Source organism: Erinaceus europaeus, chromosome 10 (assembly GCF_950295315.1).
Source record: "Erinaceus europaeus chromosome 10, mEriEur2.1, whole genome shotgun sequence".
NCBI classification, from domain to species: domain Eukaryota; kingdom Metazoa; phylum Chordata; class Mammalia; order Eulipotyphla; family Erinaceidae; genus Erinaceus; species Erinaceus europaeus.
The window spans coordinates 118,490,064-118,510,926 of record NC_080171.1 but is presented as its reverse complement, the minus strand read 5'-3'; the positions used below and the strand labels follow the sequence as shown (position 1 = coordinate 118,510,926).

Below are 20,863 nucleotides of genomic sequence, written 5' to 3'. Positions count from 1 at the left end.
ACACAGGTGGTGCCTCCCCTGCAGGTGGGGAGCTGGGGGCTCGATCCGGGATCCTTACTCTGGTCCTTGCGCTTTGCGCCACCTGTGTTTGACCTGCTGCGCCACCGCCCAGCTCTCCGAGATTTGACTTCTTACAGCTAGGAGGATTTTTGCGTTGCTGTAAGATAAAATTTCAGAACCGTGGCAACATCTGTGCTCTGTTGGGTTGTCGGAAAAGTCAGGATGCATTTTTTTCACAGAAAGACATGTCATGACTTCAACGATGACCCAGTAATTCACTGTATTTCCATGATATAACTTCTTCAACAGATTTATCTTATAAAATTCACTGTTGATGACACAGCTTTAGGGTTAAGTCAATCATGCACACGTAGGCTATGTCAAGAGGTCAGCTTTGTTATTTCAGTTCACTATATTCACACACATCTCTGGGTTTGTTACTCCCTGAGAAAAGGCAGCCACTTCTGATAATTGGAAAAATCTTGATCTTACCCTCATAGATAGCATGTTAATTAAAAAATTTTTTTGGGCTTACATGCTACTTTTTTTTTTAATAAAAAAATAGGCATTGAATTTATAGTGCCATGGTAAAATCAATATATTAAAAGTAAAACACATAAATTTGAAATTTTGCCTTGAAACTCTTGAGTATTAAGACTTTTTTAAATGAATTTAAGAGTTGTATAATTGGTTTTTAAAGATTTAAATGATAGTAACATACCTGCTGCTCACATGACTTTGATAAGCATTAAATAATTTTCTTGTGAGTTTCTCTGAAGTTTCTACAGTTCTGTCAAGAACGTTATTGTCTTTGCGCTATTCCTGATGTTTGCATTCATTTGGAATGTCAGAGTTACAGAACTCCTCCATATGTGTGTTGATAGCATTCAAACTGAACCATTCACTGATGCTGAGTGAGCAGGGACCTGAATTCTTGTCTGGATCACTGAGAAAGATTTTTATTTATTAATCAATGAGAAAGGTAGGAGGAGAGAAGGAACCAGACATCACTTTGGTATATGTGCTGCCGGGATTGAACTGGGGACATTTTGCTTGAGAGTCCAGTGCTTTATCCACTGCGTCATCTCCCAGACCACACTCACTGCTCGGTTATTTTAAACCCTCCCTGTGTACTGCATCCAATCGTGCTCCTATCCAGTCTTGCCAGGGCTTGAACCAGTACCTCACACATGCAAAGACAAGAACTTTACCACCTAGCCATCTCCCTGGCCCCTACAAAGAGTAACAAAAGCTTAGCACGGATTCTTTTCAAAAAAAGATGTACTGCTTATCAATGAGAGAACACAAGAAGCTCTATGTTGGAGGAAGCTTTGGTGCATGTCTTTCCGTCTCCCCCTTTGTCTTTTTCTTTCTGTCAGAAAAAGTTGTCCGTCTACTCATTTAGAGCAAGATTTCAGATTGGATCATAGTTTGATTTTTGCCTGAATTTTTTTCTGACTTTTCCATGATTTTTCTTTGTTAGTACAGTTGTTTAGTATATCCATGCTCTGCTCTGACTTTTCTCTAAATTCTGGCTCTTGCCATCATCTTACTTTTGGTTAAATTCACTCTCACAGTGCAAACTTTTAAGTTACCTTGACTTTGTTTACTGATGAATTGTATGAACTTTGTATACAAAAATACTTCTGAAGTGCAAGTTCATTATTTTCAGGCTGGCCCTTTTCAGATCTTCTCTTGGTGGGAGGGTGCAGTGATGAGGATAGGTGTGTATGTTTTTTTTTTTTAATTACCATTCTCTTCTTGAATTTGACTATTTTAAGGCATTAAATCAAAGGTGGATGAGCTGAAAGCAGCCTATGACAGAGAGGAGTCTCCAAACTTGGAAGAATATGAGCCCAACACGGTAGCCAGTTTGCTGAAGCAATATCTGCGAGACCTTCCCGAGAACCTGCTCACCAAAGAGCTTATGCCCCGCTTTGAAGAAGCTTGTGGGAGGAACACAGAAACCGAGAGAGTCCAGGAGCTGCAGCGCTTACTGAAGGAACTGCCAGAATGTAACTATCTTCTGATTTCCTGGCTGATCGTACACATGGACCATGTGATCGCTAAGGAACTGGAAACAAAAATGAATATTCAGAACATTTCTATAGTGCTCAGCCCGACAGTTCAGGTACACGGCCTTCTCTGCATACTGCCTCTGGTGCTGGCCTACAGAGTAGGGAGCGGAGAGGGTGACACCTTTCCTGGTGCCTGGTTCCATGCACATGAGTACATGAGTTAGAGAAATTAGCTAACAGACTAGCTAGGATATTACCTTTTTTTTTTTTTTTTCACAGTACAGACACTGTCAGGAGATAATGGGTGTATTCACCCTTTTGCTTACGGAATATAGCTGTTCCTTTACATATCATGCAGTCTTTGGTATGGGCTTACCCACTGGTGTGAAGGCTAGATCACTAGGGAGAAGCCCACAGCCCACAGTTACTGGACCCATCTAGACAGCTTCATTCATTCATGTATTTATGCAAGCGAACCGAGGCCAGGCACACGCATGACTATACTGCTGAGCAGCCTCCTTGGGCCAGCTTCCCTTACTTTAGAGACGGAGAGAGACAGAAACCCCACTCAACCGTGTTCACTGTGCTCTCATGTGCTGGGGCTCACGTCCACGGCATCACCCGGAGGAAGAAAGATTCTTCTTCACGTGAGAAAGCTCAGCCTCTCATCTGTAAATTTTTTTTTCTTTTTTCTTTTTTTATTATTTTTTTTAAAGTTTTCTTTTTTTTTTAATTTTTATTTATTTTATTGATTCCCTTTTGTTGCCCTTGTTTCATTGTTGTAGTTATTGATGTCATCGTTGTTGGATAGGACAGAGAGAAATGGAGAGAGGAGGGGAAGACAGAGAGGGGGAGAGAAAGACACCTGCAGACCTGCTTCACCGCCTGTGAAGCGACTCCCCTGCAGGTGGGGAGCTGGGGGCTCGAACCGGGAACCTTATGCCGGTCCTTGCGCTTTGCGCCACCTGCGCTTAACCCGCTGCGCTACCGCCCGACTCCCGGTAAATGTTTTATTAAATTGATTAAATGTTTAATTTGATGACATTATTATTATATATAGACAGAGTGACCTAATATTCCTTGTTTGATCAGGAATTTATTGTTTTTTTAAAAATTTCTTTATTGGGGGATTAATGTTTTACAGTCGACAGTGAATACAATAGTTTGTACATGCAGAACATTTTTCAGTTTTCCACACCCCCCACTAGGTCCTCTGTCATCCTTTTCCAGGACCTGAACTCTCCCTGCCACCCACCCACCCACCCCAGAGTCTTTGACTTTGGTGCAATACGCCAACTCCAGTCCAGGTTCTGCTTGTGTTTTTCTCTTCTGATTGATCAGGAATTTAATCTGAGCATTTCACTCACAAAGATTGTTTTTAGAGAAGCATTTTATGGAACCTTACTCTGCTAAGGCACTCCTGGGAACTTTGTAGTATGATAGTTGGTCTTTCTTTCTTACTATCTTTATTTGTTTATTGGATAGAGACAGTCAGAAATTGAGAGGGAAGGGGGAGATAGGGAGAGAGACAGTGAGATACCTGCAGACCTGCTTTACCACTTGTGAAGCTTTCCCCCTGCAGGTGGGACCTGGGTTCTTGTGCATGGTAACGTGCGCTCAACCAGTGGTGCCGTCACCTGGCCCCGGTGGTATTTCTTTACATAAATACTTGAATTTTATTTATTGTTCACTTGCTGCTGGCACAGGGTATGTGCTTTCCTTTGTTACTGATATTACCCAGGGCAACAACAAAAGGCGAAGAAGTTGACATGATGACTGTAGTTTTAAACTTGATCCTTGGTCAATATACTAGGTTTTTTTCATCAGTCATTGTCCTGATACTCTGATAGAGTCTGCTTTTTTGTTCTTTACTAAAATTTTGTAAGCAAAACGTTTTTTTAAATTCCAGTTTGTGTCAGTCAAGATTTCAGAATTTGAATTTGGTAAGTACAGAACAGATACTCTATCCATATCCTTAGATATATATAACATGACTATTCAAATGTCCCTTTTTTTTTTTTTTTTTTTTTTTTTTTGCCACCATAGCTGTCCCAGGGCTTTGGCGCTAGCAGGAGTTCACTGCTGCTCCTGGCAGGTTTTTTTTTTTTTTTTTTCTTTCTCTCTTTAGAGAGAGAGGGTGAGGGACAGAGAAGGAGACAGCGGCGGAGAGATAGCATAGCACCGTCTCGCGGCCTATGAAGCTTCCTCTCTGGCAGGTACTCCTGTGTGGAGACCTGTCGCTGAAACCTCGCCCCTGGCAGAGGAGGAGTGTTTGCTCTGTGAGATGCACCACCTGCTGGCTCCCCTCTACAGAGACTTTTTATCTATCATTTATTTATTTATTTATTTTCCACCAGGGTTATCACTGGGGCTCTTGTGCCTACATGACTCTACCACTTTTTTTTTTTTTTTTTGATAGAGGGTGGGAGGCAGAGGGATAGACAGAAGATGTAGGTAGAAACTGCAGTGCCTGTGACGCGCCCCCCCCCCCCCCACCCCTCCGCCCCGTGGGGACCAGAGGCTTGAACCTAGGTCCTCCTCATGCATCATGACGTGGGCTCCACTGGCCACCACCACCAAGCTTTTCATGTACTTCTAAAAACTGAACTGGGCTGGTCTCATCACAGAAAATTCAATTATGTTGTATGAGTAAGTTTTTTGGCAGGAAATGATTTCTTGTATTCGCTTTCTGAGGCTCTCACATCCTCAACCTCCGGCTCTACAACTGCATGTGCTCAGGCTTTCTGCTCTCTGATAAACTCAGTGTGTGTGTTGGAAGCTTTCAGAATGAGGACAGCTGCTCAGTGGTTTTGCTCATACTTGGAATTGAAATTCATGAAGTCAGAGAAAAAAAAAAAGTGACCGTACTGTCTCCACTGTGGTTGGGGTAGGTCACAGAACTTTGGGAGTAGCTTTGGCCAGAAACTATACTCCTGTAATCTTATAAAAACAAAAACAAACAAGCAAAACGTTTTTTTAAATAAATTGGAAATAAAATGGAATTTTAAAAAAATTAGTTAATGTCATGCTCGAAGAAGGCAGGAAATTGTGGTCACCAGCTGCTGAGCCCCATTCCGGGCCTTTCCCCACATCGTCTCATGGTGCAGAGTTTGTGACTTCAGTCAGCTGGCTCTCCCCTTGCCTCTAAGTTGACCACCGAGTAGCAGAACACATCTTGTCATCACTGAGGAAAATGGGCACTTCTGCCAGGAAATTCGAGGAAGCTCAATATGACAGTCGCAGGTCATATGAGGAGAAATGATGTTGTCATTTTTCTTGCATCTTTGTCCCTTAGATCAGCAATCGTGTCCTGTATGTGTTTTTCACACATGTGCAAGAACTCTTTGGGAATGTGGCACTCAAGCAAGTGACAAGGCCTCTCCGCTGGTCTAACATGGCCACTATGCCCACACTGCCGGAACTCCAGGAGCACATCAAGGAGGAGATCAGGAGACAGGTGGGTGCGAATGCTCGAGTCGGCACTTTGGCCTGGCTGACTGTTGCTGTGGCTCTTTTGGAGCGAGGAGGATGATGGGCTCTTGTTCATTGAACACTTTCTGTATACCTGGGGAATGGGGTGCTGTTAAGCAGACTCTTCCTTTTTTTTTTTTTTTTTTTTGCCTCCAGGGTTATCTCTGGGGCTCAGTGCCTACACTAAGAATCCAGTGCTCCTGGAGGCCATTTTTCCTATTACTTAATTTTTAAAAATATTTATTTATTTATCCCCTTGTTTCTTATTTGTTGTTGTTGCTACCACTCAACGTCCTCTATCTGTTTATTGTATAAAACAGAGGGAAGTGGAGAAGGGAGGGGAAGACAGAGATGGAAAGAGAAAGACACCTGCAGACCTGCTTCACCGCTTGTGAAGTGACCCCCTCCCCCCCTGCAGGTGGGGAGCCGGGGTCTCAACCTGGGATCCTTGTACCGATGCACCTCCGCCCAGACACCGTAAGCACATTCTTCTTGGCACACCAAAGGCAGATACTCCCATCTGGCACCGTTTTCATGCCGACTATCAAATCATTGTGGTCGAAGAGCACACGTTTGGGAAGGCCGACTCGAAGTCCTCCCTCTGCTCCTGGTGAGCCAGTGGCAGGCACGTTGCTGTTCAGCACGGATCTCTCTGCTTGCTGGAGAGCCTGAGGCCACAGGTCAGGTCCCCCTACCTCATCAAGTGGCAGGGCAGCTGTTCCTTTCTCCATATTAAATGCGTCAACATTATCTTTAAAAAACTTGGGTCTTTGGGAGTCTGGCAGTAGCGCAGCGGGTTAAGCACAGGTGGCGCAAAGCGCAAGGACCTGCGTTAAGGATCCCGGTTTGAGCCCCCGGCTCCCCACCTGCAGGGGAGTCGCTTCACAGGCGGTGAAGCAGGTCTGCAGGTGTCTGTCTTTCCCCCCCTCTGTCTTTCTCTCCTCTCTCCATTTCTCTCTGTCCTATCCAAAAACGACGACATCAATAACAACCATAACTACAACAACAAAACAACAAGGGCAACAATAGGAAATAAATAATAAATAGATATATAAAAAAAAAAACTTGGGCCTTCTCAGAGTCAATTAGAAGAGTAGAAAATGGGGAGTCGGGCTGTAGCGCAACGGGCTAAGCGCAGGTGCTGCAAAGCACAAGGACTGGTTTAAGAATCCCGGTTCAAGCCCTGGCTCCTCACCTGCAGGGGAGTCGCTTCACAGGCGGTGAAGCAGGTCTGCAGGTGTCTGTCTTTCCCCCTCTCTGTCTTCCCCCATCTCTCTCCATTTCTCTCTGTCCTATCCAACAATGACAACAACAATAATAAGAACTACAACAATAAAAAAACAAGGGCAACAAAAGGAAATAAGTAAATAAGCAAACACTTTAAGAAGAGTAGAGAATGAGTCAGAGATGTGCAAGGCATGCTGTGAATCAGTCCGGAAATGAATGTCAGCTTATCTGGGCAAAGTCACTGGTCAGCTGGCCAGTATTGCAGGGGAGAATGTTGAGATTTGCGGCCAGGACGTAGCATACATAGCGAGTGGCTAGAATTCTGGACGAGGTCTCACGTCCGATCGCCAGCATCCTACATGCCAGAGCGACGCTCTTTTTCTCCAGATGTGTCATTGATAAATTTTATAAGCGTGTTGAAGTTTGCAGATATTAAACTATTTATTCTCTATCTCTTGGTTACTAAGACATCCAGTCAGAAGTTGGACCTAAAGGGTTGTTTTTTATACTACCAGATGGTAGTGGTGGAATAAGAAATTCAGGACTCGGGAGTTGGGCTGTAGCGCAGCGGGTTAAGCGCAGGTGGTGCAAAGCGCAAGGACCAGCATAAGGATCCCGGTTCGAGCCCCTGGCTCCCCACCTGCAGGGGAGTCGCTTCACAGGCGGTGAAGCAGGTCTGCAGGTGTCTGTCTTTCTCTCCCCCTCTCTGTCTTCCCCTCCTCTCTCCATTTCTCTGTCCTATTCAATAACAACAACAATAATAACTATAACAATAAAAAAGGGCAACAAAAGGGAATAAATAAGTAAATAAAATTTTTAAAAATTCAGGACTCAAGGGACCGGGTGGTGGTGCACCTGGTTGAGGGCACATTTCACAGTGCTCAAGGACCCGGGTTTGAGCCCCCTGTCCCCACCTACAGGGGGAAAGCTTTGCAAGTGGTGAAGCAGGGCTGCAGGTATTTCTTTGTCTCTGTCTCTCTCTGTCTCCCCCTTCCCTCTCGATTTCTGTTTCCAATTAATAAAGATAATAAAAAATTAAGAAGAAAAAATTCAGGACTCAATCAGAAATTCACTTTTGGGGGCCAGGTAGCGGTGCTCCCCACTGAGTGTACGTGCTGCCATGTGCAAGGGCTTGGGTTCAAGCTGCCCCACCTTCAGGGGACGGGCATCACTAGCAGGGAAACATGCAAGTGTCTGTCTCTGTCTGTATTATTTCTCTCCTGCTTCTCTCAATCTCTCTCTGTCCTATCAAAGAAAAAGAAAAGGTGCCAGTTGGTGGCACACCTGGTTGGTTGAGTGTACATGTTACAGTGCACCAGAGCCTAGGATCGAGCCCCCCAGTCCCCACCTGCAGGGGAAAGCTTTGCGAGGGGTGAAGCAGGGCTGCAGGTGTCTCTCTGTCTCCCTCCCTATCTTCTTCCCTCTCAATTTCTGGCTGTCTTTATCCATTAAATAAAGATGCTTTTTTAAAAACTAAAAGAAAAAGGGGAGTCGGGTGGTAGTGCAGGTGGCACAAAGCGCAAGGACCGGCTTAAGGATCCCGGTTCAGCCCCCGGTTCCCCACCTGCAGGGGAGTCGCTTCCCAGGCGGTGAAGCAGGTCTGCGGGTGTCTGTCTTTCTCTCCCCCTCTCTGTCTTCCCCTCCTCTCTCCATTTCTCTCTGTCCTATCCAACAACAATGACATCAATAACAACAACAATAAAAACTACAACAATAAAGGAATAAATAAATAAATAAATATTTAAAAAAAATTAAAAGGAAAAAGAAAAAGAGGGACCGGGTGGTGGCGCACCTGGTTGAGTGCACATGTTACAGTGCACAAGGACCCAGGTTCGAGCCCCCAGTCCCCACGTGCAGGGGGAAAGCTTTACAAGTGGTGAAGCAGGGCTGCAGGTGTCTCTCTGTGTCTCTCTCCATCACCCCCTTTCCCTCTCGATTTCTGGCTGTCTCTATCTAGTAAATAAAATAAAGATAATTAAAAGAATTCAAAAAAGAAAAAGGGAAAAATGGCCACTGGGAGGGGCACTGAGCCCCAGCACTAACCCTGGTGGCAAAAGAAAAAAAGAAAATTTACCTTCTTACCGAGTCTCGAATCTACCTACGTTATATTAATCATTGTTTCTCCACATACATATCATTAGATCTTGGTTACCTTTTCTTTCCTGTATGTGTTCTGAGTTCTTTGTTTTTTGATGTGCTGGCAGAAAGGGTAAAAGAAAAAAATCAGCTACTGTTCACCTTATGTGAATTAATGAGTGAGAGCTTTTTGCCCAAAGCAAGTAGTGATTTTCAGATTTACTTGCTGTTAACAAGAGGGAGGGGCCAGAGCATCTGGGTTCAGACTCGGGACCTTACTTCCCGTGCTTGCAAGCCCTGCCCTGTACAGCCACCTCACCTCCCACGCTGCTGCCTGTCGTGCTTTCTGAGGTCCAAAGATCTGAAATACAGGCCAAAGTGGTGGGGCACCTGGCTGAGTGCACTTGCTACAATGCATAAGGACCCATGTTCAAGCCCCAAGTCCCCACCTGCTGGGTGGAAATTCCATGGTGGTAAAGCAGTGCTGTAGGTGTCTCTCTCCCTTCCAAATGGTCCCTTTCCCTTGCAGTTTCTGTTCCTATTCAATAAATAAATAAAAGTACTTTCGGGAGTCGGGCGGTAGCGCAGCGGGTTAAGTGCAGGCGCAAAGCACAAGGTCGGCGTAAGGATCCCGGTTCGAGCCCCCGGCTACCCACCTGCAGGGGAGTCGCTTCCCAGGCGGTGAAGCAGGTCTGCAGGTGTCTGTCTTTCTCTCCCCCTCTCTGTCATCCCCTCCTCTCTCCATTTCTCTCTGTCCTATCTAACAACGACAACATCAATAGCAATAATAACTACAACAACAACGAAAAACAACAAGGACAACAAAAGAGAAAATAAATAAATAAAGTACTTTTAACAGATCAGAAATAACTACTCAGTGTGTGGCACATTGTTTGTTTGCTTTTGTTTTTAGGAATTTCTTTTGAATTGTTTACATCGAGATCTGCAAGGCGGCATCAAAGATTTATCTAAAGAAGAAAGATTATGGGAAGTACAAAGAATCTTAACAGCCCTCAAACGAAAACTCAGAGAAGCTAAAAGACAGGTAACTTGATCATTGCAGTAAATTACGTTTATGATAAAATACAGAAAGTCCTTGTTGGAACCTCTGACATGCGATCAATACTTGAAAGTCATTTCCTTTAAGGACACAGTCCAGGCCCTGGCTGGTAGCTCCTTGGGCAGAGAATGCACAGCACCACGCACCGAGATGGAACCCAAACCCCCTGGTCCCCGCCGGGGAGCGTCTACAGCAGCGATGCTTCAGAAGTGCTGCGGCCTTGCCGCAGGTGCCTCTCCTGCTCCGCCTCTCACTCTGTTTACTAGCGGGGAAAGTAGATACGGCACACACACGGCACTTTCAGTCAGATTTCCTGATAGGAAATTTATTCACGTAGGTGCCCACAGTTCCAGGCTATCGATCCTTCAGCTTAGTATCAGATCTGTTTAATGTAGAAAATGGCTTTTTCAGGTAAACAGACTACTGGAAAATATCTCATCACCTCCAGCTTTGTCATACCTGCACACGTGTATTTCTGAGCCCGAGAAACAGTCAACTTGATCGGTGCATGTGATTCCCTCTGTCCCCTCATCATGTCTGCTGCCGTGTGAGGGCCCAGGCAGGGGTTCCCTGCCTCGGTGGGGCTGGTCGGTGACCAGGAGGAGTTGGAGGTTGTGAGTGTGGCTGTTTTAGGTTACAGGCGCAGGCCTGAAAGGAGACTGGGACCTTTTCTCTGCTGGGATGAGTGCGTATCTGGGGCCAGCAGGGAGCAGGGTGACAGACAGGCTGCAGACAGCAAAGGAACGTAGCTTTGCTGGGGGGGGGGGGGTGTTGGGGGCGTTTGCTGGCTGTCACCAGGCAGTTAGCAGTCTTGGTCAGTATCTCTTAGCCTCCAGCTAATTCTGCAGCTGGATAAGCCTCCCCCCAGACTTTGCCTCCAGGGTGTGCTATAATTGGAGATGGAATTCCAGTATGGCTTCCACCTGAGACATTGGAGAGGTTGGCAGGAGTGCAGCTGCTATGACTTCCACCCAGTTGATAGGCTGTAGTCTCTTGCCTTCTATTTTAATGTTGTCAGTATAAAAATCTTAGTTGGGTTGTGGTGTCTGGAGTTCAGTGTGACTTACTTCCTGGTTCCCATTTAAAGTTCTGCATTCATTTTTATTCTTTTTTTTTTTTTATTTCCTTTTGTTGCCCTTGTTGTAGTTGTTATTGTTGTTGTTGGCTAGGACAGAGAGAAATGGAGAGAAAGAGAGACACCTGCAGACCTGCTCACCGTTTGCAAGCAACTCCCCTGCAGGTGGGGAGCCGGGGGCTTGAACTGGGATCCTTCCGCTGGTCCTTGTGCTTTGCGCCACATATGCTTAATCCGCTGTGCTACCGCCCGACTCCCTAAAGTTCTGCATTTTACGGGGCCAGGTGTTGGTGCACCTGGTGAGCACACGGTACAGTGAGCAAGGACTCGGGTTCCAGCCCCCCCCCCGCCCCCATTTGCAGGGGGAAAGCTTTGCGTGTGGTGAAGCAGGGCTGCAGGTGTCTGTCTCTCTCCCTCTCACCCCCTTCCTTCTCAATTTCTGGCAGTCTCTATCCAGTAAATAATGAAATAAATAAAGTTCAGTACTTGAGAGATCTCTTCCTGGTCGAAGCATTTTAGTGGCGTTTCTGTCTTAAGGAGGGTGTCTTTTTCTGTGATGACCACCTGGATGCTGAGCTTCTGTCTCTTGTGAGTTGGAGATTCTGGTCTTGTGCAAATCTCTCCATGTTTTGGTGTAGCTTTGCTGTTACTGTGAGAGGAAGTAAACATAGGTCCTTCCTATTTGACCATATTGGACACTAAAGACTAGTACTGTTGAGTTTTATGAATTCTTTGTGTCCCTTGATTATCTGCCATTTTATTATATGTACGATGTATACATTTTTCTCCAGTTCAGCAGGCTGTCACTTTGTTTTGCTGACGGTTTCTTGTGTTGTGCAGTTCTTGAGTCTGATTACAAGGTTTTCGTATTTATTTGTGTTTGTTTTCTTCACCACTAGAGTCCCAACAGAGGTCAGGATTATGGCGTGCTTATGTCTCCTGTCGGCTTGCTTCTGGGGGAGAGAGAAGAGACCGGAGAGGAGCGGGCACCCCAGAAATGGGCAGGAGCAGAGTGGTTCAGGCCACGTGGAGCTAGCAAAATGGCCGCCTCCCACTCAGCCTCCCAGCCCTTCTCTGGGTCTGGTGGAGGAATGAGAGGAGGGGAGCAAAAGGGGCGAACCGCAGCAGCAGCAGCAGCAGCAGCAGCAGCGGGCTTTTTAGGATAAAAACCGGAAGTGGCAAGTCGGGATGGGATTGGCTAGGAAACGAGGCACTCGGGGAATAGGGTTTCTAGCCTGAGGGTATCTGCACAATTACCCAACAGTCTCCTTCATGGCATTTTATACATTTAAATGATTTAAGTCTTACATCCTCCCCTGTAATCCATTTTGAATTAACTGTTGTGTAGTGTCAGGTAGTAATGTAGTTTCATCCCTTTGTTGTGGGTCTCAACCACAGTGCTGAGAATGTCCTATCAGACAACTAGGACATTAGTTGTGCTGAATGTACAAAGCAGGAGGAACCCTGGTACATTTTGCCTGGGAATGTGAACTGGCCAAACTTTCACGGAAAACTGCACGGAGCTTTCCAAGCCAGTATTTTGCAAAAGTAGAATTTACCACTCCTAGGCGTAAAATGATCACTCCTAGGCAGTGCCACTTAATTAAGAAACTTCCTACATTCATCCGTAGTATGTTTACAACAGCCAAGATAGGGAAACATCCCATGTGTCCAACAGTGGATTCGTGAATAAAAAAAGGAAGTATATAAACAGAACGAAAAACTAGTCAGTTCTGAGAAGAGATAAAATCTTCCCATTTACAACAATGTGGATAGTGTCGGAGACTACTACAGTAAGCAAGATCATCTTGAAAGAGAAAGACAAGCCTAGATGATCCCGCACTCGTGGGTTAATATAAAGAAAGCAAGGGAACAAAACCAACCCAGTACAGCCCTTGAATTTGCGAGTAGATTATGTGAAGGAGAGGCGGGAGGAGTCACAAAAGATGGAGGGGGCCTAGGGGGCTGTGGTGAAGGTATATTGGCACTTCGGTGGAGGGCATGATGTGGTAACTGACTTTTGAAAAGGAATGAAGAACACCATTGAGAAACAGTGAGTCAAAAATATAAGTTGGGGGCCGGGTGGTAGCCAGCAGGTTAAGCGCAGGTGGCACAAAGCGCAAGGGCCGGCTCAGGGATCCTGGTTTGAGCCCCCGGCTCCCCACCTGCAGGGGAGTCGCTTCACAGGCGGTGAAGCAGGTCTGCAGGCGTCTTTCTTCCTCCTCTCTGTCTTCCCCATCTCTCTCCGTTTCTCTCTGTCTTATCCAACAACAACGGCAGCTATAATAAGAATGAGGGCACGGAGTGGGGTGGGAGTGCAGTGGGTTAAGTGCACATGGTGCAAAGCGCAAGGACCTCAATTCGAGCCCCCGGCTCCCCACCGGCAAGGAGGGGGGGTTGCATCACAAACGGTGAAGCAGGTCTGCAGGTGTCTTTCCCCCTCTGTCTTCCCCTCTCTCCATTTCTCTCTGTCCTATCCAACAACGACAATGGTAATAACAAGGGCAGCAAAAAAGGGAAAAAATAGCTTCCAGAAGCAGTGTATTCATATTGCAGGCACTGAGCCCCTGGATAACCCTGGAGGCAAAGTAATAATAACAACAACAATGAAAGTGGCAGAAGCTATTAAAACACCTGCTTCATTGAGAGCCCTGAAACTGACTGGGAGCCACCCATGGGGAGAGCAGCAATCTGCATGTTCAAGGCTCTTGGCTCAGTCCCTGTCACCACATCTGTCTGGTCTCAGTCCCTCTCTCATTCTCTCTCAAACATAAAACAAATCTTTAAAAATAGAGTTAACAGGGAGTCGGGCAATAATGCATCCCGATTAAGCACAGGTGGCACAAGAATCCCGGTTTACACAGGTGTTGTAAAGTGCAAGGACCGGCATAAAAATCCCGGTTCGAGCCCTTTGGGGAGTCTGCAGGGGAGTCGCTTCACAGGCGGTGAAGCAGGTCTGCAGGTGTCTGTCTTCCCCCTCTCTGTCTTCCCCTCCTCTCTCCATTTCTCTCTGTCCTATCCAACAACGATGACATCTATAACAACAACAATAATAACTACAACAATAAAATAAGGGCAACAAAAGGGAATAAATAAATATTAAAAACAAAGAACAGAAGAGAAATGCTGAAAGAGCCTCTGCCAAACGCGGGGAAACAAACGTCAGGTGGCCTGGCTGAAGACCGGGCTCTGCAGCACCTCCTCTCGCCACTGCGGAAACCACAGGCCGAACGAGATGTTCGTATTCGAAAATGAAAGGAGAATCTGAAGCCGACAACAATGCTGAATTCACTGTTACTTCTGAGTAGCTTCAATGCCGATGATGATTGTTACTCAATACGTAATGTGAGGAGAGTGGTGAGTCTACCAGGACTGGTAGAAAGACAGTGTGGAGGCCAGCAGGGTAGCTCACTTAGGATCGTGTGCTTGCTTTGTTACTCACAGGCCCTACTGTACCGAACTGAGCTTTGCTGCTGTGTGTGCGCCCTCTCTCTCTCTCTCTCTCTCTCTCTCGGGAAAAAAATCAACTGGGTCAAGTCCCAGTGAAGACAAAAGATGAAGGCAGCTAAAGTTTGTTTTGAAACTGTAGATGAACTAATTTTGGAGGAAATCTGCTTGCCAGAACCCATCTTAATATCAATCAAACCCTTTTATTCTGGAAATGACTTGAAGGACTTTGAACCATAAGGAGTCCAAACCAATGCCAGAACTCAAGGTTTTTCCCTTCAGTTTGGTACTAAGGAGTGAACCGAGAACGCGGTGTCTGTGACAACCCCTGAGTCCCCCGTGTTGTCCATTTTTATTCTATCTTTTGAGAGACAGAGACCAAAGCACCACTCCACCTCTCTTGGGTTTCCATCAGTGCTGTCCATAATGTCGCCGTGTGCAAGCAGGAATCAAAGCCAAGACCCCACTCGTGACAGGGAATGTGCTTTCCCTGCTAAGTCACCTCCTGGACCCGTAGGTCTGAAGGCTTTTTCTTTTCTTTTTAATTTTTATTTTTCATTTTTTTCCCCTTTTGCTGCCCTTGTTGTTTATTGTCGTTATTGTTGTTATTGCTGTCATCGTTGTTGGATAGGACAGAGAGAAATGGAGAGAGGAGGGGAAGACAGAGCGGCAGAGAAAGACAGGCACCTGCAGACCTGCTTCACCGTTTGTGAAGCGACTCCTCTGCAGGTGGGGATCCGGGGGCTCGAACCGGGATCCTTACGCCGGTCCTTGAACTTCATACCACTTGTGCTTGACCTGCTGCACCACCACCCAGCTTCTAGTTTCAAGGTTTTTAAGGACAGAACAGTTTTGCTTGGGGCAGGATTTTCTTTCCAATGCATGGTGCTACAACAATTGGATGTCTAAATATACTGCTTTCTTTTCCTTTTTTTAAAATTAGGACAGGGAGATTGAGGGGGTGAGGAGATAGAATAGGAGAGAGAAAAAGACACCTGCAGACCTGCTTCAGTACTCATGAAGAGTCCTCCCTGCAGGTGGAAGCAGAGGCTTGAACCTGGGTCCTTGCACATGGCAGCATGTGCACTCAACCACACCACCACTGCCTGGCTCTTAGAGATAGATAGACTTAAAATTTTTTTTTAAACATTTTTATTTATTATTGGATAGAAATAGAGAAATTGAGAGGGGAGGGAAAGATAGAGAGGAAGAGACAGACAGACACCTGCAGCCCTGCTTCACCACTTGTGAAGCTTTCTCCCTGCAGTTGGGGACCAGGGGCTTGAACCTGCGTCTTCATGCACTGTTATGTGAGTGCTTAACCAGATGCACCACCACCTGCCCCCCCCCCATAGATGTACTTTTAAAGGAACTGTACCTCTTTCCACAGGACATATGTAAAACTAAAAATGAATTTGAAAGATCTGATAAATTATATTTCATCAGAATTTTAAAACATGCTCCTCAAAAGATCCTGTTAAGAAATTGGATATTCAGTTTCAGAGAGTGTAACATAATATTTGCAAAACACACCCAGTGAAGAATTCACTGGCACATACACAAAACTCATAGCTCAATAAGAGAAATTCATTGTTTTTGTACTTTTTAGAGCAGTTTTAGGCTCACAGCAAAACCGTGAGTAGGTACAGGGACTGAACAAAAGCCCCTTTGGACCCATCCCTCCAATGTGCATAGTCTCCTGCCAGACCAGTATTTAAAAAAAAAAAAGCCAGGGGTCTGGGTGGTAGCGCAGTGGGTTAAGTGCACATAGTGGAAAGCACAAGGACCAGCTTAAGGATCCTGGTTCGAGCCCCTGGCTCTCCACCTGCAGGGGAGTCGCTTCACAAACAGTGAAGCAGGCCTGCAGGTGTCTGTCTTTCTCTCTCCGTCTCTGTCTTCCCCTCCTCTCTCCATTTCTCTGTCCTATCCAACAACAAGGGCAACAAAAATGGGAAATACGGCCTCCAGGAGCAGAAGATTCCTGGTGCAGGCACCAAGCCCCACCAATAACCCTGGAGGCAAAAAAACCCAACTTAATTAAAAAAGTTTTGAAGGTGATATACAGGTGACCGAATATGCACAACCAAAACTGTTCAACATCATGAGCCATTAAGGATATACAAATAAAAGTCACCATGAGGTACCACTGTGCGTCAACAAGAATGACACCAGTCAAAGATTGTCGGGGTTTAGGTCAGGAGGCAGCTCCAGTGGTAGAGCACAGGCCTTTCCACATGGGAGGCCCCGGCCTTGAGCCCCACACCACGTGAGAGTCTCATGGCCGTAAAGGAAGCTCTAGAGGTGGTGGAGCCGTACTGTGAGAGCCGTGCTGTGGTACCCCCCCCCCCCCGTGTCTTCTGTGTATTTGAAATAATAAATTGGCCAGGGAGTGATGGAAGTGTACATTTGCGAGGACAAATTGGTGCATACTTCACATCATCATATATTACTCAGCAAACCCCTGAAACGAAATACTGATACACAAAATGGCTGAGTTGTACAATCGTTGTGATAATGAGAGAAGACAGATCTAAACAAATGACTGTCTAGTGAATGAGTCATTTCACAGGAAACACAGGAAAAGTCTTAGCAGTACTTGCCAGGGTCAGCAGACGGCAGAAGAGCCCACACTAGCTCTTCAATGGGTGCTGCCACTTGAGTCTACCTCAGCCAGCAACCAAGAGAAGTTTATGGTGGGCGAGAGACAAGTTGAGAAGCAAGGGGGAGGCAGGGAGAGCTCTGCAGCACTGCTGCTCCGCTGGTGAAGTTTCCGTTCTTACAGGAAGGGGCTGGGGGCTTGAACACGGGTCGCTGCATACTGTCCCATGTACTCTGGCTGCACCATTGCCTGGTTCCCGAATTGTATCCTTAAGTCATCACCTCCGGGGGGGGGGGGGGGAATATATATATATAAAATTTCTTCGCAAGTGTCCCTAGAATGCGGGGTGGTTTTTTTTTTAGCTAGAATCGAGCATTTTCACAGTATGACTGTCGATTAAAATCCACATGCTATCTTTTGTTTTTGCCAGAGCACTGCACAGCTCAGGCTTATTTATGGTGGTGTAGGGGATTGAACCTGGGTCTTTGGAGTCTCGAGTGTGAAAGTCTTGTGCATACTCATTATGCTGCTCCTCCTCTGCTCCCCACTCCCCACACTACTTTTAGGTGCAGTTAATAGATGAGATTTTAACGATGGCAATGATATGAATTTGTTAAGTATGTTAATGTCTAGACTTTTTTTTTTTTTTAATTTGCTGTACTTGACAGGAGTGTGAGACCAAGATCGCACAAGAGATAGCCAGCCTTTCCAAAGAGGATGTCTCTAAAGAAGAAATGAATGAAAATGAAGAAGTTATAAATATTCTTCTCTCACAGGTTAGCTCTCTTTCCCCCCAGATCTCCCTCTATTAATATGTACTGAAGATACACAGATGAAGACTTGATACACATACACGATAGAATGATCACTGTAATCACGGCTGCCTGGACCACTGACATTTTTTCTTCTTCCTAAGAACACCTTATTTTTGTTTGCTGTGGCCTTTGTACCTGCATGATTCCACCAACTGCAGTGAACCCTGGCTTCCCCCCCCATCCCCCCAAATCTCAGAGAGGCAGATAGGAAGAAAGACAAAAAGAATGAAAGACGAGAGACACCATAGGCGAGACTCGAGGTCCTTGTGCGCTGTAAATCATGTGGTCATGGGGTGAGCTGTTTCCAGGGCCGCTAGAAAATGTTTGGGGGAGTTGGGCGGTAGTGCAGCGGGTTAAGTGCACGTGATGCAAAGCGCAGGGACCGGTGCAAGGATCCCGGTTCGAGCCCCCGGCTCCCCACCTGCAGGGGAGTCGCTTCACAATCGGTGAAGCAGGGCTGCAGGTGTCTTATCTTTCTCTCCCCCTCTCTCTCCATTTCTCTGTCCTATCCAACAACGACGGCAATAACTACAACAATAAAACAAAGGCAACAAAAGGGAATAAATAAATAGTAAAAAAAAAATGTTTGGGTTCTTTGCAGTTGTTTGAAATGAGTTGTTTGATCATTCATTCACTCAGCAGAGAGCTCAAGTACCCACTGCGTTCCAGGCAAAAAGCTGGAGGTGAATTCATTTCCTTCTGATTTCCTTTTTTTGTAAAAAAAAAAAAAAAAAAAAAAAATTATTATCTTTATTTATTGGATAGAGATAGCCATAAATTGAGAGGAAGGGGGAGAGGGGAGAGACAGACACCTGCAGACCTGCTTCACCACTCACAGAGCTGCAGATGGGGGCTGGGGGCTTGAACCTGGGTCCTTGCGCATTGTAATGTGCTCAACCAGGTGCGCCACTGCCCAGCCCCTCCTGATTTTCCAAAGTCAATCTTAATCTTACTCTGTCCTGGGAACTCCTAGTTTTACCAGAAAGGAAATAATTTTAGGCTTTGACAATAACAAGAGTTGTCTAGGCTTTTAGACTCTTAGGAGTGAGGGGACCTGAAGCCCTAAGAAGTTTCTCAGCTTTTTATTATTTTTTTCTAGTAAGGACACCACTTTTCTTCTGAAAATGAAATCCCAGATTATGTCTTTATTCAATACTTAAAAATTTTTTTTTTAATTATTATCTTTATTTATTGGATAGAGACAGCCAGAAATCAAGAGGGAGGGGGTGATAGGGAGAGAGACATAGAGACACCTGCAGCCCTGCTTCACCACTTGTAAAGCTTTCCCCCTGCAGGTGGGGACCGGGGGCTCGAACCCGTGTCCTTTTGCATTGTAATACATGGGCTCAACCAGGTGCGCCACCACCCGGCCCCTTATTCAATATTTTAAACTAATTTTTATTTATTTTTATATTTATTTTCTCTTTTGTTGCCCTTGTTTTTCTTTGTTGTTGTAGTTATTCTTGTTATTGATGTCGTCGTTGTTGGATAGGACAGAGAGAAATGGAGAGAGGAGGGGACGACAGAGAGGAGGAGAGAAAGATAGACACCTGCAGACTGCTTCACTGCTTGTGAAGTGACTCCCTTGTAGGTGAGGAGCCGGGGGCTTCAACCAGGATCCTTTCGCCGGTCCTTGGACTTTGCACCACGTGCCTCCCTAACTAATTTTTTAATGGCACATTAGCTTTAATAGGAACCCTGGAGTAGAGGGAATTGTGTTTAAAAACCACCTGGAGGGAGTCAGGCGGTAGTGCAGGAGGTTAAGCGCATGTGCCACAAAGCACAAGGACCAGCGTAAGGATCCCGGTATAACCCCCCCTGCTCCCCACCTGCAGGGGAGTCGCTTCACAAGCAGTGAAGCAGGTCTGCAGGTGTCTCTCTTTCTCTCCCTCTCTCTGTCTTCCCCTCCTCTCTCCATTTCTCTCTGTCCTATCCAACAATGACATCAATAACTACAATAAAACAATAAGGGCAACAAAAGGGAATAAATATTAAACAAAAACAAGCAAAACACCTGGAAAGAAACTGCGTATTCTGGGAGTCAGGCGGTAGCGCAGCAGGTTAAGTGCACATGGCACAAAGCACAAGGACCCGTATAAGGATCCTGGTTCGAGCCCCCGGCTCCCCACCTGCAGGGTAGTTGCTTCACAAGCAGTGAAGCAGGTGTGCAGGTGTCTATCTTTCTCTCCTCCTCTCTGTCGTCCCCTCCTCTCTCCATTTCTCTGTCCTATCCAACAACGACAATAATAACTACAACAAGGGAGTCAGGCAGTAGCGTAGTGGGCTGAGTGCACGTAGTGCAAAGTACAAGGACTGGCTCAAGGATCTGGGTTCCAGCCCCCGGCTCCCCACCTGCATGTAGTGGAGTCACTTTACAAGTGGTGAAGCAGGTCTGCAGGTGTCTATCTTTTTCTCCCCCTCTCTGTCTTTCCTTCCTCTCTCCATTTCTGTGTCCAATCCAACAACGATAACATCAATAACAACAATAATATCTACAACAATAAAAAGGACAACAAAAAGAAAATAAATAAAAATTAAAAAAAACCCAACTACAACAATAAAACAAGGACAACAGAAGGGAATACATAAATAAAATGTAAAAGAAAAAAAGAAACTGCGTATTCTATTTTTTTTTAATTTAATTTTATTTTTTGAGAGAGATGCAGAGACACACACAGAGAGAGAAACATCAGAGCACTGCTCAGCTCTGGCTTATGGTGGTGCGGGGGATTGAACCTGGGATTTAGAAGCCTCAGGCATGAGAGTCTGTTTGCATAACCATTATGCTGTCTCCCCCCCCCCCCCCCCCCGCATTCTATTTTCAAGAAAGATCCATGTATATTGGAGACCTTAAGTAGTCCGCCTCAGATCTTGGCCACAGTAACATCATAGTGTGACCGCAGATTTCTGTTCTCTCCATTACCTATTAGTTTTGAAAGAAAGGTTGTAGACATTTGCCTCTCTCCTCTTCTTTCCATAAGCTTCTATCTGCTATCTTTTATGTGTCTTTTCTTTCTTTTTTTTTTTTAATTTTTTATTTAAGAAAGGATTAATGAACAAAAACATAAGGTAGGA

At 45.6% G+C, this 20,863-nt stretch overlaps 1 protein-coding gene across 1 annotated transcript in view; it reads left to right on the top strand.

Annotated features, from left to right (window-relative positions):
- Positions 1-20,863, top strand: part of RALBP1 (ralA binding protein 1) — a 48,192-nt gene that overhangs the window by 19,517 nt on the left and 7,812 nt on the right. The window contains exons 4-7 of the mRNA XM_060200671.1: positions 1,782-2,131; positions 5,314-5,475; positions 9,706-9,837; positions 17,642-17,749. Coding sequence (XP_060056654.1) covers positions 1,782-2,131; positions 5,314-5,475; positions 9,706-9,837; positions 17,642-17,749 — 752 coding nt within the window. The remainder of the gene's footprint in view (positions 1-1,781; positions 2,132-5,313; positions 5,476-9,705; positions 9,838-17,641; positions 17,750-20,863) is intronic.